Here is a 15,725-nt window from a genome sequence, read left to right on the forward strand (position 1 = left end):
GATTGAGGGAAGATGCGTGGACTCGTGGCGGGTGGGTATTCGACGCTGAGTTTGTTGGTGTTTCTTGTTTGTCTTCTCGCAATTGCTGTGTCGATTTTGGCGATGATATCCTGCACTATCGAGTATGCTACTCCGCCGGCTGATCATTGTAGTTTGGTTATTAGTGCTGTGTGTCATCCGCCTTCGAACGAATTTGATTCTCATCTGAGGCCGGTGCAGTAGGGGGTTGTTCCGAATTTCTTTCGGGGGAGGTGGATCATTGTTCGTTTTCGGCTTGGGAGGTAGAACCTCCCAAGGGGGTGTGTTATTACGCGTGAGTTTAGATCGTGGGTGAAGATCATAGGATGAGATATCATGGAATTATGGACTATAGGGAAAAGGTGGTATCATGATCGTCCATATGTTGTCTATCCTGCATTCTATTCATGTTTTTGGGCATAGTACCTAGCGGCACTCGACAATAGCAAAAGCTACGCTATATCTGCTCCGTTCTCTGTGAGGGTTTTCGACAGAGCCCTTTCTCTAGATCATGATCGGCCATCCTACTCATCCATCAAACCAAATCAGCAATACGAGAGAGCAGGACCTGTACTTCACACCGGTGAAAGAGACGGTCTCCCTCAGAAAACTCATCATAACAGCCTAATTCTCCTTCTTAACCTCCATCCCCTTCTTTATAAGCCTCATCGCAGTCCCAACTGGCCAAGCAAGACCATTTGTCGGATCCTTGTTCACATCACCGGAGGTAATAAGATCCACAATCGCAACGGCGATATACCCACCGATAGCAGTGAAGACATGCCACCTGAACTCATCAGCAACTATTGCTCAAAATAAAGGAAAGGGGAACATACCAGCCATGTAACTCAAACAGAAAAGCCACTGGCACCCCAGTAGCATATCTAATCTGCGTCAGATACTGACACCCAAACTCATCAATCAGCCAGACGAAGTATCCAAATCCGAAGCAGACTGCCAAAAACCGCATCAGTAACCCATCAGACACCAGTGGAGGAAGATGACATACAACACCCAAAAAAGAAAGCCTCCTCAACCTTCCCCTCAACTGCACATCCTTTACCTGCCCAGGAATAATCCTCAACGTCCTCGTCGCAATAAGATAAACCGCCAACCCAAACGAAACAGCATGAAGCAGGAACTCGTCCATGACCATGTGCACAACCATGACGATCGTGAAGAGGGTTGAGAGGATGATTCCGACTATCCTGGTTTTCTTGGGGGTTGCTTGGAATGTTAGGATACGGTAGAGCAATGGAGTGGTGAGAAGGTGCATTGATAGTTCGTCCGCTGGTAATATGTCAGTCTGTATCACACAACAAAGTGGAAAGGGTTTAGGGTTTGGGTAAGTGCGTACACATCTGCGTATGATATTTCAGCGTCATATGGTACCCTGCCGAGCAAACACCCACGCCGATGAGGCCGAGGTAGGATATTGAGCGGAAGGCCGCTTGCGGTTTTCCGCGGAGGTGGAGGAGGCCGTAGATGCCATAGCAGACTATACCGACATATTAGCGTAGCTCATTATGAGTTATATCACATAGAATAGACTCACTGTAAACAAAGCTGCTGAACGTGTTGATAAACTCCGCCACGAATCGCGATATGACGTAGTCCTGCACGGGTCAGCATTACCCTTATACTATCCTGCTCAACGTGAGTGGACGAGAGGTGTTGAGGGGGGATACCTCTTCGCAGAAACTACATTAGTGAGAGTCAGTCTGAGGTTCAGCCTAGCATGCTAATGCGAACAATGCCATTGTTCCAAGTTTCGGAAAAGGAAAACACCACTTGAAAGGTAAACGTACTTTAAGTAAGAAGTCGGGGGTCCCCAGAATGGGACGACCGGCGTATCCATTACGAAATACTATGCCAAGGCGGATCCCCTGCTTGCACTGACAGGTGGGCGTTGTGACTCGTTACTTGTTGACCGAGTTGTCTTAAAATAGAAAGAGTGTTGACATTTGGCCGGAACCCCTGAGGGCGGTCGGCGGCGGCAAAAAGAAGTACCAGCGTTGTATACAACGTTCTGATTCTTCGGATGAATGGTTCTTTTTCCTTGATCATATATGATAGAGCTTCTGAGATGAACTCAGATTTCCGATTTCTATCGAACTTCCAGGATATTCTGTTGCAGACCATGTCATTGGTACTCACAGCCTGACCGGGGGTGGTCCGGGGGCTGTCGGCCCCACTGCTGCCGATCGCTGTTCGATGTAAGTACGAGCATGTAGTGTAGTAAAACGCTGGGTGGTGCTTGAAGGAGATTTGTTCTGGACATATCCCAGTATTACTAAAATCAGGTTGCTGCATAATGACCTGAAAGATTTGAATTATTGACGCTCCCTGCAGGCGTTTTAGCGTCGATAACAAGTCCGGCTGCTAGGCGCTTGGCATTTTAAGCAAACGATGGAAAACAGATTGGAGAATACAATAACAAGGATAAATCCGGGTAGAAATGTACTGAATTGCGGAGTATGATAATAGATATGTATAGTGCATTTTATGTATGTACAACGCGAGAACTGCAACATGGGTATCTCAGTCTGGTAAGTGATGCAAGTAAGAATAGGGTTTAGTTGTATAGGGGAATTTGGGCAATGTAATCGAGCAGAACCCGTAACGCAACTGAGCGTGAACGAGCAAATATGCGCAAAAGAAGGGTGGGAAGCCAGCGCAATGCAATGCAAATGCAAAAGTCAAATCGTAGGCCGTTATCATTGTTCCGAAATGCGAGGTCGCTACCAGCAGGTCAAGAGAAGGGAAGGCAGACTCGCGTCAACAAAATCCGTCAAGCTATGCAGGAGACGTCTTCGTACGACGATACGTCCAGCGACACGGAGTATGCTCGCACCCCTTCCCCAAAAAGTCCAACATTTGGCCCTGAGCCTTCTCTTTAGGACCAATCTGATCCTCTTCATCCGGAATATCCATCCGAAAGCGTCGGACACTCCCCTCCCGACTCGTTTTACCCTCTTCAAAGAATGGCGTCCGCGCATCGCGCGCCTGGCACCATTTCGGCGCAACCTTCCGCCATAATCCACGTACCCCCCGGCCGGCGCGATCAATCTTCTCGTACTCCGCCCTGCGAGACGAGGGTGATGTCCACTCCATGATCGTTACCGGGACGTTGATGGAGGAGGCGGAGGGACTGGACTGGCTGGAGGTGGAGGTGATGCTGGGTAGGGTATTGGAGCGATCGCGGTGCTGAAGTGAGGGCGCTGCAATGGGGCTGATTGAGTCGCGGTGTTCAAATGTGAAACGACGACTGGACTGCGATGATGCGATTGGGGATGGAGGCACGGATCCTGTTTCGGATGATGTGCGTCGTTCCCGTCGGGATGTATATGATGATGAAGGCGCTCTGGATAACGATGGTGCAGAGCGGATCTCGTCTGACGATGTCTTTGACGTATCGAGGTCCTGGAAAAGTCGGCATGATTCCCTGTGCAGGGCTAGTAACGACTCCCGTCGGTCCTGCGGCGGGGCGCGAGTACATGGGACCGGAACGATGCTCGCGGCTGGGACGGCCCTTCGTGAAGAATGGAGTGGATCATGACGACTTGCTGGTCGGGAGCGAGGTGTGCTTCGTGAGTTGGAGCGGGAGTGCTGTCCTGAGGCCGCGGCGGATGTTGGGCGTGAGCTGGTGCGTGGACCGCCTGTGTTGGGTGGTGAGTCGGGGACGGTAATGGAGGTGGGAGGGTCGATGCGCTTGACTCGCGGGATGTCCATCTTGGCTGGTGGAGATGAGATCGAAGTGCATTTCGTAGGGAGTTCGGAGATGGTTGTCTCCAAGGATTTGAGGTCGAGATAGGGAAGTGCAGGTGCGGCATCCATGTGAAGATCGCCACGGCATGTGACGGCCATGGGCGAAGTTTACTCTGGCTCTGATGACCAGAGCCAGCCAGAGCGACGCTCTGCCTTGAGGGCAGCAAGCAGAGTACCTGCTAGTCCCTTGAGGTAGGTGTGCTTGCCCCGGTAGAGGTAGATGCCGTGGATAGTCGGACGATAAGATTAGGGCTGGGCGGGCATCGCGGCGGATCTACTGCTGGCCCTTCACGTTCACACCTCCAGAATTCAGGTACAACAAAGAAAGCTGACAGCGCCCGTCCCTCGCAGGCAGAGGGCTTCGTTGAAAGGAGAGACTGGCCAGGCAAGTATTATGGCAGGGATTAATAAGAATTCATTTGCGTACACCGCTCCTCCCCAGCGGAGATGGTGGGGGGGCAAAGGGCGCCTCCACTCTCCCCAAACCAGCAGACCTCGCACGGTCTGGATCGACCCTGCTTCTCCTCGTGCCTTGCCCTAGAGTGCCTTCGGGTGGTACGTCTTAGGGTCCGCAACGCCCCTGCAGTGACAAATATGCAGGGGAGTCCCGATTCAAACTATTATTGGGCTGGTCTTCCGAGTTCCGCCGTTCGTCGCAGATACCTCGCTGCTTACCCTAGTATCGTCTTAAACTCCTCGCGGAGAACCAGCACTCGCACTGACAAAACTACGGTCTCGAACAGCGGTCTCGGCAGCCGCCCGCCGCAAGCCACGCCGCCAACCAAGACTGGAGATGCGACGTCAGGTCCTCCTAGGTCTCCCGCCAGCCCCACCGGCATCATCACAAATCCGCTGGTGGACTCTGCGCTGGCCGCCGATCAGCGCGAAGAGATTTTAGCAACTAGCGAACTCTCGCTGCGCAGCGCTTGTCTCGGCGCGTGCTGAGACGGCCCCAGGTGATGGGTTGCAAATACCGACCAGAAGTTAGAGCTTGGCGGCAACGTGGGGTGGGTTCGCAATCCCACTCGTCTCACCGCTGGCTGTCCAGGTACACACGAAGTACCAACACCCTAAGCACTTTAAGGGACTCGGACCTACTAAGGTATGTGGCTAGGGTGTTGTTGAGCGTCTAACCCCATCAAAGCTAGTCCGCGGTGGCTGCCACGGGATGACCCCCGATTCGGATAAAAGCTTATTCAACATTAATCAATTCCAGCAGAAATTGTCCGAAAGGTACAACAGGAATTCACTAGAGTTCGCTTGTCAGCCGTTGTGAGACATGCAGTTGCTCTCGCTGCTTGGAGTAGGGATTTGCTCTAGAGCCGTGGCGGGAAGAGAGGTTAATCGGCCGCTACCGACGGACCGAGCGGTCGACAAAACCTGTTATCAAGGAATCGCTCCACTCTATGCGGTCAACGAGCGATTCAAATCTCTCTATTGCTTTGCTTTTTAATGCTTTTTGATGGGGTGCTCAGGGGCGACGGAGATATAGAACTCACTCCGAACTTCAGTGTTGATTCGAACTTGGACTATGCCATCGCGACCGCTGCAAACGACCGAAACATCGCTGTTGGCATTGCCAACTCTACCTCTTCACCATCTACTCGTCTACACTACGACGACAAAGGCGTTATTCGGTCGAGTCGGTCTAAAGTTGAAACTATATTGCCCTTTTTTTTTAGAGCCCGGAATGAGTGTGGGGAAACACACCATATCCCGAAGAAAGTCGGTCAGCCAGTGGTGTGATTGCGAATAACGAATCCCACAACTCGCTGTCAAACTACTTTTGGGACTTCAAATAACTGCGAGACCAGTAATTATTTCCAATTCAATTGCGTGTCGCTGGTGTTTAGAGGATGTGGTGGGTCAACGAAGAGGTCATTCCTCAAAGGTATTATTGTCATCAGGTTCTTCCTATTCAAAACGCTCTCTCGTATTTTCTAGTGCATCTCTGATTTTCAAATCCTGCTTGAAATTCGTAGGGACCCAATAATAACCATGGCTTGCAAGCTGGGGAATCTTCTAAATCGTGGACGCCATATCTCCTTTCTGACGATGGTGGCCCCTCCCAATTTCAAAGGGGATCATCCTCTTAATAGATGGAATGCCCTGTACAAAATTGATAGGCTCAATCCCGATTCTAGACGGCTCGGTCCCACGAGCCGCTCACGTGGTGCAACCACGTGGTCCGGGACTATAATTCCCTGCGTCCGCCCTTTCGCCTACTCCTCCCTCCCCCATGTGCTGCTATACTCAACAAAGCAGCGCATTACCGCTTAGTCACTACATCGCAAACTGTGATAATTACTGTCTTCTGCTTTTTGCCCTCCAGGCCAGGAACACACTTTCAGCACAGATATCAGGGCATCTTCACCATGCTAGACCAGCAACTCAAGCCCTAGAAAATACTAGACAGAACACCTGTCTAGAAACCTCATAACGCAGGTCACTGCGCCTCTCGCGGGTGAAGGTGTCCCTTGCACAAATGAAGCCAAATCAGCACCCAGTCCTACCTAAACCAAACGCCGGCCACGCAAGCGAGGCCATTCAGATTCTCAGATCGGCCCAAGCAAACGACGCTCCTCCCCAGCCAAATTCCACCTCTTCCCTCTCCTCTCCTTCCCCCTTGAAACTCACAATGCTTAGGTGGTCGCGGTCATGAGGGCGGACTGCCATAGTCCAGCTCTTGCATTGCACAGCGCATCAGTTGCCTGTTCATTTCCCCGCGGGGGCTTAGGAGGTGCATTCTTTGGCATACCCTTCTTGGGATATTCATCATCTCTTGAGTCTTGACTTGAGGATGGAGAGGAGTTTCTTTATTGTGGAAGTTGAAGTTGTCTTACGGATGTGTGGTCTATCCTGGTCGTTGTTGTTATGAGTTGTTAGTATAGTGAGAGCCTCTGCTGCTCCGTCGCCCTCTCAGTCAATACGATGTCATCTATGAGAATTTCGCGTTCACCTCCTGCCTACCTAATCACTCAGTGGTGAGGGGTTCGAGATTTTCTACTGTCCAGGGCGTGGACTTTGAGACTCCCCACGGGCCTCGCTCATGTTGGCAGCTCTAAGCAGCACCCACCAGGATTCTATTTACTTGACTGACTCAGCACGGTACTGCACGATGCCCACTCAAAATCCCCCCTCTACGAGCTAAATGGATATAGCCCTATGAAGAGATCACAAACATGACCGCAAGAGTCTCAGTCTATTCTCTGTGCCTTACTTTGTCCACCCACCGTCTCAGCCTTCGGCGGATCCAGGATCAAGTTATCGATTTTCGTTACGCTGTTGGGGAATTCTTGAAAATCGTCACGTAGACGAGGACTTCGACGAGACGCGGATCGGTCAATTCCTTTATGAGTCCAGAATGGCTGTCGAGGTTGTTTTACGAGCGTTTTTTACGTACTTTCATCGATTCGAGAAGAAATCCTGCTAGCCAGAAAAGAGGAGCCAAGTATATATGCCTAGCAACACTACCATCCGATACACTAGAATAGGGTTAACGTATCCGGACGGGGACGAGTTGTAGCTGGGTCTGACGGTAAACTCACGGTTTAACACTCGCTGGCTCTGAGATGACCGGATGTAATCAGTATGCATGCAGCCTGAGCTGCTCGAGTCGTTCTGGCGTCAGCCGGCCATCATCCCTGGCCCCTGCCAGAATTTGATGCAAACATGCTTTTGCGGGGCTGTCGAGAACTTCACACAGATCTCATACTGAGCTAATCGAGTCGGGCACTGTTTTGGATACGAGAGTGCACCCATAAAGTCGACCACTACACCCACTCTTCTTCAAGCAGTCCCATACTATTATTTAAAGGACAATCAAGGCCATTGTTCATTACGTTGTTTACAAGCTCGACCTCGCCAATTCCGAGCTAGCAAGACAAGGGAAAGCCCATCACCGTGTTTCGAGGCATTTATGCATTTATCTAGTCAGGGAACATCTTCACAATCACGCGCTGCGCTTTTCAAAGGCCTACCCTGGTGTACTTGGTATGGAGTACGTCGGGATTTGGTTTTGAGTGGTTCGCATTTCGATTGCTATTTGGCTAGTGATTGGTGCAACACTATGCTAGATTGCTCGGAAGGAACTTCCAAACAGAATCCTGCGATTTACTACTCGGTAGCACTATCCGATAAATTATGCTAACCAGGGAGGCCCGGAAAAATATATTTTGAATTCATGAGGCTGAAGTTGATTGGATCTGCGGTGGGGACACTTGTTGTGATACAGTCATATTGGTTTTAATCCGTTCCCAGTCCTCAAATATATCTCGAGTTCTATATGAATGATGGGTGCTGGGGATCGGCCATGTTGTATTCTTTACAGAAAATACACAATTGAAAGAGCATTTGAATTATGGCACAAGGTGGTTCTCTATATCTATCTTTTATCTATGCTCTCATTACACCATTCTCAAACCTTTCAAACAAGATGATGATCCGCCTTACTCTGAGCCCGGGAACCCTTCCCAAAATACCTCGAAGTATCCCCCATGTGAACAGTAAAAGGCAGTGAATCCTGGCACAAATAGTGCAGCACCGTATAATACCCCAAGATACTCGCAATGAACGCAAACGCGCCTCCGACAGTAGAGAAGGAACCGCTGAGGCTCAGCTTGCCATCGGCGCGAGTGAACTGCGAGGCAGCATCGAAGATTAGACAGAGCTCGAGTGACACGAAGATCATGATGTAGACCGCGTTCCTACAAAGATGTTAGAATAAGGTGAGATAGGTTGGAAGAGAAAACGTACAATCGCACACTTGCGATCAAAAAGAAGAGGTTGAAAACTCCCCACACTGGAAATTGTCAATCAAATATGTCTATACAGTCGGAACTTCAGTACTCACGAAGAACGAAGAACCCGAGCGCATTATAATACTCAGGCGTATACCCCCCATACGCATCGATGATGCCGAAAATCGGGACCATCAAAGCGCCATAACCTCCATAGAACAACGCTGAGCTGGTGTCAGCGACAGAAGAGATACTACTTCGTATCTAACACCGTATTGCGCTCACTCACCATAAGCAGAAAGAACAGTATAAGAGAAAGTGTTCCCACGAACCATCTCCCACTGCGCCGAAATCAAAAGGCCGATCATAGCGACGAAGCAAAGGTCTCCCGCGAAGATGGTCTGTGTCTCGACGCCCCGCAACTTCATCATCGCCAGCGAAACGGATAGCAAAGTCGTCGCAAACCCGCCCATTGCCAGCGGTGCCTAAAAAATTAGCCTGGGCTCAAGCTTCACTCAAGCATTGGCATCAAGAGACACATACAGGATCCGCGAGCTGTTTCTCGGGCTGGGGACGGAAGGATGAAAGTTCCATGGCGTGGTCACCACCTTTCATGATGGGGGAAGACATTTCGTGTCTAATGGAGCTGGTGAAGGCGATCTTCAAATTGATTCACTACGTCAGGTGAGGGTCGAAACCTCCCATTTATGTGTGTTCCGTATACCACACTGCAAGATCAACCGACCCCAAGAAAGCAGCGACATCCGAAGAATGTGGATCAGTGACACCGCGAAATCCAGCCTGGGGTAAAATGATCAAACTTTAGCATTTCCTTTAGCAAACGCTTACATGTTCGGGGTTGAATTAGGTACGTGCATTTCTCCAACGTGGGGCCGATCCACTTTCCATTGCCTGGCAGTCGGGGGAGACCGGGGTGAGATGGACGTCGATCATGGATTTGCGGCAGAGATTTTTCTGAGAAAATGTTGCTTTTGCCAAGGTTATTAAATTTGGCTTGCGTTGAAGATATTGCTTCCTTGCTTGGCTCGGGTTCGGCATGCGAGGTGTGGGAGATCTGCGGATCATTTCGGGATTGGAAGCCGAGGGTATTATGGGTTGGTTTTCACTAATGGAGGGCTAGAATCGGATGGCTGATGATCTGTATTGTCGCACGACTAACTGACAGGCGGAAGACTTCAAGTGTTCAGGGCTCCCATAGGTATATATATATATATTGTAGTGGGAAGACCCCCTCCCCCTACTACATGGGTGCCATCCAGACTATGTGACATAGCCGGCAGTATACGGTGGCCGGATAGCTAGATCTAGAATACACCTTCTTACACCTCTCAGACCTGACCCCTACATTTGGGGTTCTCGCTATTTCCTGATTGCTACGTGTGTGTTTTGTGGTGGTTTTCCTGCTGAATCGACCCGCACGTCTCAGCGCGTGCTGCCATCGAGCGTTCCCCTCTTCAATGTATATATATTTTTTTAGTAAAAGAGGTGAATCTCTTCGCCAAAAGCCCCCTTGGTCGAGCTGGCAATTCTCCACTGTATTCTAAAGCGGTCCCTAGCCAGGACTGCATACAGTTTGCGTCCTCTTTTGCGGCCTGGGAGTTGGTTGTATTAGGGTTGCGGCTTTGGTGGGACAGGTGGCGCGAAATGTAGGTTTTAAGAGGCTGACGGGTGGGAGAACTTTGCAGATCCAGGCACAGTGCCACGCCCTTCTTTTCTTCTCTTTAACTGTGGCTTTTTTTTATCTTCTTTTTGAATATCATGGAGATATTTGGTGGTGAAACTGGTGATGCTTGAGAGCGTCCAATGATACCTGAAGCTACTTTACCTAATTATAGCGACAACGAGAGTACGATTCTGCGCCATTGTGAAAGTGACAATTTCAGCTTGAACTACGCAAAGTCTTTTTGATATGTCTAAATGCATTAGAAATGATGGAAAAATATACTGGTTCAATGTGAGAGATGCTTGATGATACTTTACGTAGGTATGTTGGATGCGATTCGCCAGGCCGAAGAGAAAGTACAATTCCTTCCTCGAGGAAACTTTCGACTTAATACAAAGCATAATTCATTCATAAAGCCAATAAAAGCAGCGGGCCAATTCAACTAGCTGTGAGGAAACTCGATACAAAAGCATCCATCCCCAATCAAACGGCATACAAAAAGTCCGGATTCTCCCGATCCGTCAAATCAAGCCACCTAGATTCCAGGTTAGAAGGCAAACGTTAGCAAAAATCCTCAGCAGTAACCAATAACCGGACCACAAAGAAGACAACGGAACTCACTCCTGATTCTCCAACCGCACATAATCCGGCCTCGACTGAATCTCCATCTTCCGCTTATTCTCCTTCCGATACCACCAGTAAATGAACAGCATGATAAGCAGCGACACGCCGATACAGACGAGGATTATGATTTCCGCCGGGAGATAGCGCGGCGCGTCTTCTGGGCGGAATGTTTGGGGTCCTAGTCATTATCAGCACTTTGTCCATTAATTCCAAAGTCTTCTCCAGGATGCCGCAACCCACCGATAATATTTCCAACACAATACCCAATCAGATATAACGCAGCAACGGTCGTCTTTTTCGTGTACCCAGCCACATTCGACGAGATCATCGACAACAGCGCAACAAACGCCGTTGGACTCGCCTGCGTCATGTAATACCCGATCAAGCGACCGACGTCATTCGACTGCGGCAGCGCGACGATAAGCAGCATCCCGACAAAGGCGGAGACCAGCCCGCCTAGACTGCAGAGGAGACGCTGGTTCGTGATGTGTCCGATATACCCGTTCAAAATAAGAGCGATGACTTCGACGGCGCCACCGGGAACACCAAGGATTAGGCTTTCCTCTTCCGTGAAGCCGAAGCTGTTGATCTAAACTCATTTGTTAGAATCTCACCCCCGACATGATGGAAAGGAGGAAAACATACCAACTGACTAAAAAAGTTCGTAATCCCACCATTCGGAATATCCGCAATAAGCGCATAAAAAAAGAAAGCCCAAGTCATCGGATCAAGCAGGGCCTCCTTGACTTGATAAAGCTTAAAATGCTTATTCCCAATCCCCTGCTGATTAATTCGGACTCTTGCAACAGCAAGGACACGATCCTTCTTCTTCAACCAGCGCGCATTGAGCTGGTTATCTGGGATAATCCACAAAAACACGAATCCCAGTGCGATCGTCATGAGCCCCGTGACGAGGAAAATGATCTTCCACGGCTCAATCGAGGAACCATGCTTCCTTGTTCCAACTGCGATGCCGTACGCGATTAGTCCGCCGACGATCTGGCCGACTCCGTTGAAGCTGAACCAGATATTTACCCGGCTGCCTTGTTCGCGCTTTGTGTACCATTGGGAGGTGAGCAGGGCGAATCCGGGTGTTACGGCTGCTTCGAAGACGCCCAGGAAGAGGCGGATGGCGATTGCGCCGGAGTAGCTTTTCACGGCAGCGAAGCAGCTTAGCACGAGGCCCCACATTAGGATGCAAAAGGCGGAGTATTTTCCGAGTGGGAGGCGTTGGAGAAGGCGGTTTGTTGGGTATTCCCAGGCCAGGTAGCCTACATCATGAGTGTTAGAGGGTTCAAGTAGTTTGGGAGAGGCGTGTTGTGGACGGACCGAAGTAGAATAAACTGCTGAGCCATTGGTATTGATCACCGACTAGGTTGAGGTCTTCTTTAATTCCCATGATGCTTGCGTAGGAGAGGGTTGTTTCTAGTTGTTGATTAGTGTCGTCGCCTGTGTATAGGGTAGGAACGTCGCGAAACATACTATCAAGATAATTCATCCCATACACGCAGCACATGATCGGCATCAGATGCCAGTCGATCGTGCGGAGTAACCTGCGATTCGTAGATTCATCAAGCTCAATTGCCTCCCCCTGCATCTCATCAAAAGCCTTCATAGCCTCGTCAGCATCATGGGCATGTTTCTCCAGCGTGGGATCAACATGTTTCGGCGTTTCGACGTCGACGGCAGAGGATGTGCCGAGGGCAACATCCTTTTCCACCTTCTCCTCCGCCATTGTCGGAGACCTTAGTGAGAGAAGAGTAGGTATAACCAAAATACTCCAGGGTGACCTAAGGGGAAAAAAAGAAAGCACGCAGGCAGGCACGGGGGTCTAATAGGGAGATCTTCTCCACATTCTCGACGAGTGACACAAGATACGAGCCGTGGTGTTATCTCTCCTCTCGAGCAGCCTCGGGGGCCGCAGAGCGCAGCCGGTTACACCTGATTCCCCTATCGAGTGTGGCCGGTGGGTCTCCCCCGCGATAAGCATCCCAGCGTCCAGTTTGAAGTCTGGGGTTGAGCTGCTTGATCGTCAAAGCGGATGCCCATTGGGTGAGGAGGAGAGGGGGCGTGAGGAGAAGATCGGCAAAGGGCGAAGAGTGTTGGCTCCTGGCCTATCGAGGGCCTTGGGATAGCCGAGTTCGGCTGATTTGGCCAAGGTGAGGAGAACGACTTGCGTAGCTGCCCTATGCTGATCAGGGTACGACTGGTGCTAATAGTTAGTGGATGAGGAAGGAGGTGTCTCGGGGCCAGATTTAGTTCCGAGAGCTAACCGACGGTCACCTCCTTTAAGTATCTTGCATGCTATCTGAGATTGTTGACTTTGGCTTAACCATTAGGAAGGATTAGGGTCGCTGTTGTTATCTCTTGATTTATCTTATCGCGATGGCACCATCCAAGCTATTCCCAGACGCTAAGTGGGGTGAGCAATGGATGCAGCTGGCAGTCGAGTTATGTCGCGTCGTGCGACAAGCAGTGCTAAGCATTGCACAAGAGAAGCCCAGACCCGGCGCTATCCGCCTGCCTAATTGAGAGACCGTGCGCGAGAACCTGGCATGGAGGAAGGCTAGGAAATAACGGAAACAGGCCGCGCTCATGATTTCATATGCACTCGCATCCCAGCTATCAAAGTCTATATTCCAACCTAAAATAAATAAGCCCCTCTGTGCAGTGTGTAATCGCAAATTTCCGCCTATTGCCCTCCAACTCTAGCCAGGTACGCCTCCCAACCCTGCTGCTGATACTGCTTCGCGGCTTCGACAGGATCAGCCGCCGCATAAATCCCACGACCAGCGATGATGAAATCCGCGCCCCGCCCAACCGCCGACTGCGGCGTCTGATACTGCTGACCCAACTTATCCCCCTTAGACGAGAGATTCACACCCGTCGTAAAAACAACAAAGTCCTCATTCTCATTCGCCGCTACGCTAGCAGGCACATCCGTCAGGGCACGAGTCGACACAAAACCAAGCACAAAACTCTGGTATTTACGCGCGTAGTCCACAGACGCAGAGGTGTACGCGCCGGTAGCGAGGGAGCCCTTGGAGGTCATCTCGGCGAGGATGAGGAGACCGCGGTCCGAGCCGTATGGGAAGTCGGGGGACTGGGCGGTTTGCGCTAGGGCTTCGACGATGCCTTCGCCGGGCAGAATGGCGCAGTTGATGATGTGCGACCATTCGGAGATGCGGAGGGTGCCGCCGTGGTACTGCTTCTGCACAGTGTTGCCGATGTCGATAAATTTGCGGTCTTCGAAGATGAGGAAGTTATGTTTTTCCGACAATGCCTTGAGTCCGGTGATGGTTTCTTCGCTGAAGTCGGAAAGGATGTCGATGTGGGATTTTATCACGGCGATGTACGGGCCCAGTCCTGTTGATTTCATAAATTAGCCCCATTCATGTCTCTCTCTGGAGGAACACTGTCACGCACGATCGGCCAGGTCGAGGAGCTCCTTGGTGGTTGTGACGTCGGCGGAGACAGTGACATTGCTCTTCTTGGCTTCGGCGACTTCGAAGAGCTTGCGGGCGAGCGGATTGGGGTGGCTGCTGGCGCGAGTGCCGAAGGGGATTTGCGACTTGGAGGACATGGCGGCGGGGTTGGCGGGGTGGTGGTGGATATATCGTAGGCGGCCACAGGTATGTAATTGGGGTATTGCTGCCTGCCGTAAGGATCCAAGTCTGCCGAGTATGCTCCTCAAGAAATCAGCAACCAGAACAGTCCAAGTTGAGAGCAGCGTAAAGTCGACGATGCAACCGACCCGGAACTTTTTTAGACGCCACAGTGGAGTGTCAGCCACATTCGGTGGTGTGGCGGTGCATACGGGGGTGGGGAGGATACAAAGAATCATCAATTGAGGGTCAGCTACAGAGCTAAATAATAGTACATTATAGAAAACTTTAGTGTGCCTAGATGGAGATCAGATCGCGACCGACACCAAACACACTAAGACCCCACAGCGCACCCTGCGCCAGCCAGAAGAAGCCACCCATCATCCGGCCCTTGCCCTGCGGCTTGCCGGAGTAGACATATCCATACAGGAAGAGTGTGCGGAAGAACACCCAGGCAGCACCAATACCAGCCGCAAGCTGGGGGTACTTCAGACCCGCAACAAGGGTGAACAGCATAGTCTGGGAGGCGTTCTCGAGGAAGTTGGCGTGAGCGCGCTGGGCGCAGTTGAATTGCTCGGCTTTGGCCTGTGGGTCCGGAGTTAGCATGGCATTGGCGGGGCGTTGCAGAGTGCAGAGGGAAAGACGTACATTCTCACGGCATTGTTCCTGGGTCGCGTAGGAATGCGGGTAGGGGACCTTGGCGGCCTTGCGCTGGCGACCGGTGATGATGCCGTGGACGAAGCCTAGGACGGGGATGGCGCCGAGCGCGACGGTGATGACCGCGCTGGGACTGTTAAAAGAATGTACAATGTGAGCGAAGACGAACAACTAACTCACCCATAGTTCTCAGGGATGGTAATTGCGACCATTGTGCTTGTAGTGTTTTGGTTTGTGCTGATGTACTGAGCAGAGTTCGAGATGGGATGGAGTTTTATAAGCGGTCCTCGGATCTGTTTTTAACGGACGGGCCGGGGAAGCTCTGCTGCGCCGGTGCAACATCTCTCCGAAGGCCGTCTTCCGTCGCGGATCCAAGCTGGCCCGTTCTACGCGTTGCGATGCGATTCGATGGCGATCATTTTACCCTAAGGTAGGCACTATTTGTCAACATGTGGTACCCCGTGTTTTGCGATGATCGCCATTGGGCCCAGAGCGAAGGTGCCACCTCATAAATTACCTTGATCAGGGCCGTGCTGGTGAACGTCAATGCCAAATCGTTCAATTATCTGGTCAGCGCCAAGTACATATCTCTCTATTGCATTACAAATGGAAGGTCAAGTCAGCAAAGCT

The 15,725-nt window shown here is 50.9% G+C and overlaps 7 protein-coding genes across 7 annotated transcripts; 1 reads left to right on the forward strand and 6 right to left on the reverse strand.

Moving 5' to 3' along the window:
• Positions 1 to 642: 642 nt before the first annotated feature.
• N7532_003523 (ceramidase) lies at positions 643 to 1,876 on the reverse strand (the record flags this gene model as incomplete). The annotated part of the gene is made up of 6 exons (XM_056616017.1): positions 643 to 805; positions 855 to 1,308; positions 1,376 to 1,516; positions 1,574 to 1,634; positions 1,707 to 1,719; positions 1,827 to 1,876. 6 exons carry the CDS (start codon positions 1,874 to 1,876, stop codon positions 643 to 645), a joined length of 882 nt encoding a protein of 293 aa, XP_056476374.1.
• Positions 1,877 to 2,814: 938 nt separating this feature from the next.
• N7532_003524 (uncharacterized protein) lies at positions 2,815 to 3,885 on the reverse strand (the record flags this gene model as incomplete). The annotated part of the gene is made up of 1 exon (XM_056616018.1): positions 2,815 to 3,885. One exon carries the CDS (start codon positions 3,883 to 3,885, stop codon positions 2,815 to 2,817), a length of 1,071 nt encoding a protein of 356 aa, XP_056476375.1.
• Positions 3,886 to 4,380: 495 nt separating this feature from the next.
• Positions 4,381 to 4,731, forward strand: N7532_003525 (uncharacterized protein; the record flags this gene model as incomplete). Its single annotated transcript, XM_056616019.1, has 1 exon — positions 4,381 to 4,731. The coding sequence occupies one exon, from the start codon at positions 4,381 to 4,383 to the stop codon at positions 4,729 to 4,731; it is 351 nt and encodes a 116-aa protein (XP_056476376.1).
• A 3,481-nt stretch (positions 4,732 to 8,212) lies between these two features.
• On the reverse strand, positions 8,213 to 9,155 carry N7532_003526 (GPR1/FUN34/yaaH; the record flags this gene model as incomplete). Its single annotated transcript, XM_056616020.1, has 5 exons — positions 8,213 to 8,492; positions 8,542 to 8,587; positions 8,639 to 8,749; positions 8,815 to 9,010; positions 9,069 to 9,155. 5 exons carry the CDS (start codon positions 9,153 to 9,155, stop codon positions 8,213 to 8,215), a joined length of 720 nt encoding a protein of 239 aa, XP_056476377.1.
• Positions 9,156 to 10,692: 1,537 nt separating this feature from the next.
• On the reverse strand, positions 10,693 to 12,568 carry N7532_003527 (allantoate permease family MFS transporter; the record flags this gene model as incomplete). The annotated part of the gene is made up of 6 exons (XM_056616021.1): positions 10,693 to 10,744; positions 10,831 to 11,011; positions 11,074 to 11,422; positions 11,479 to 12,104; positions 12,163 to 12,258; positions 12,316 to 12,568. 6 exons carry the CDS (start codon positions 12,566 to 12,568, stop codon positions 10,693 to 10,695), a joined length of 1,557 nt encoding a protein of 518 aa, XP_056476378.1.
• Positions 12,569 to 13,525: 957 nt separating this feature from the next.
• Positions 13,526 to 14,416, reverse strand: pyrG (orotidine-5'-phosphate decarboxylase pyrG; the record flags this gene model as incomplete). The annotated part of the gene is made up of 2 exons (XM_056616022.1): positions 13,526 to 14,199; positions 14,260 to 14,416. 2 exons carry the CDS (start codon positions 14,414 to 14,416, stop codon positions 13,526 to 13,528), a joined length of 831 nt encoding a protein of 276 aa, XP_056476379.1.
• Positions 14,417 to 14,735: 319 nt separating this feature from the next.
• N7532_003529 (MAPEG family protein) lies at positions 14,736 to 15,307 on the reverse strand (the record flags this gene model as incomplete). The annotated part of the gene is made up of 3 exons (XM_056616023.1): positions 14,736 to 15,023; positions 15,087 to 15,222; positions 15,276 to 15,307. The coding sequence occupies 3 exons, from the start codon at positions 15,305 to 15,307 to the stop codon at positions 14,736 to 14,738; spliced, it is 456 nt and encodes a 151-aa protein (XP_056476380.1).
• Positions 15,308 to 15,725: the final 418 nt, after the last annotated feature.

This window comes from Penicillium argentinense, assembly GCF_028826775.1.
Source record: "Penicillium argentinense strain IBT 30761 chromosome Unknown utg000004l_segment0_segment0, whole genome shotgun sequence".
Taxonomy (NCBI): Eukaryota; Fungi; Ascomycota; class Eurotiomycetes; order Eurotiales; family Aspergillaceae; genus Penicillium; species Penicillium argentinense.